Source organism: Branchiostoma belcheri, unplaced genomic scaffold (genome assembly GCF_001625305.1).
Source record: "Branchiostoma belcheri isolate BF01 breed outbred unplaced genomic scaffold, Haploidv18h27 scaffold48, whole genome shotgun sequence".
Lineage (NCBI taxonomy): Eukaryota > Metazoa > Chordata > Leptocardii > Amphioxiformes > Branchiostomatidae > Branchiostoma > Branchiostoma belcheri.
In genome coordinates, this window is record NW_017804109.1 from 1,489,280 (window position 1) to 1,490,032 (window position 753).

Consider the following 753-nt stretch of genomic DNA (forward strand, 5'->3'; position numbering starts at 1 on the left):
TCTTACACCCTCGCCCTTTATGTTTGTGTGCGCTCACAATGGTGGATTACTGTTGTCGCATGTTCGCCGCTGTTTACAGCCGCTGTTCAACATTTTGTTACTCTATATTCTTGAAGAAAATCTTTTTCGTTTGATCATGGTATTTTGTATTTACTTCACTTGTATTTACTCACGGCTCGTTACGGCAACTGTTACAATGTGGGCGGCCGGGCCGTTACTTGTTGATTCGATGCCAATCTGCAATTGTTTTCAATATTACTATATCGGCACCTTTTGTCACGGGACGCCGTCGGAAACGCCGTCCCAACCCCGTCGGAGCGGCAAGATCAAAATGTCCACAATGACTGAGCACCCCCCAGAGACCCGTCCGGCCGTCGGATACGCCGTTTGGACCCCACCTGTGCCGTCCCAAGCGTCGCCCGGCCCCGCCCAGGAGCCCGTCCGGGAGCCCGTCCGGCAGCGCGTCCAGCAGCCCGCCCGGTAGCCCGTCGGAAACGGCGCCCAAACGCCTTAAGAAACGCCCGGACGCCGTCGAAAACGGACAGTTCTGACGGCGTCCCAGGCGTTTGAGGCGTCCTGGCCCGTTTCTGGCCTTTGTCCAGGCGTCCGTAGTCCCCGTTTACCGCCAGGGACGGGCAGCCGTCCCAAACAAACGGCCACCACAAACGGGCGTTTAAACGGGCGTTTCTCCGTCGGGGACGCTTTCATTTTTACAGAGGTAGCATTCTGACTGACGGTGGTCTATAACTCGAT

General features: G+C 56.2%; 1 protein-coding gene across 1 annotated transcript in view; it reads left to right on the forward strand.

The window, feature by feature from the left end:
- The first annotated feature begins 340 nt into the window (after positions 1-340).
- The window catches only part of LOC109479323 (A disintegrin and metalloproteinase with thrombospondin motifs 16-like), a 22,595-nt gene continuing 22,182 nt past the window's right edge, over positions 341-753 (forward strand). Inside the window, exon 1 of the mRNA XM_019781278.1 lies at positions 341-451. Coding sequence (XP_019636837.1) covers positions 341-451 — 111 coding nt within the window. The remainder of the gene's footprint in view (positions 452-753) is intronic.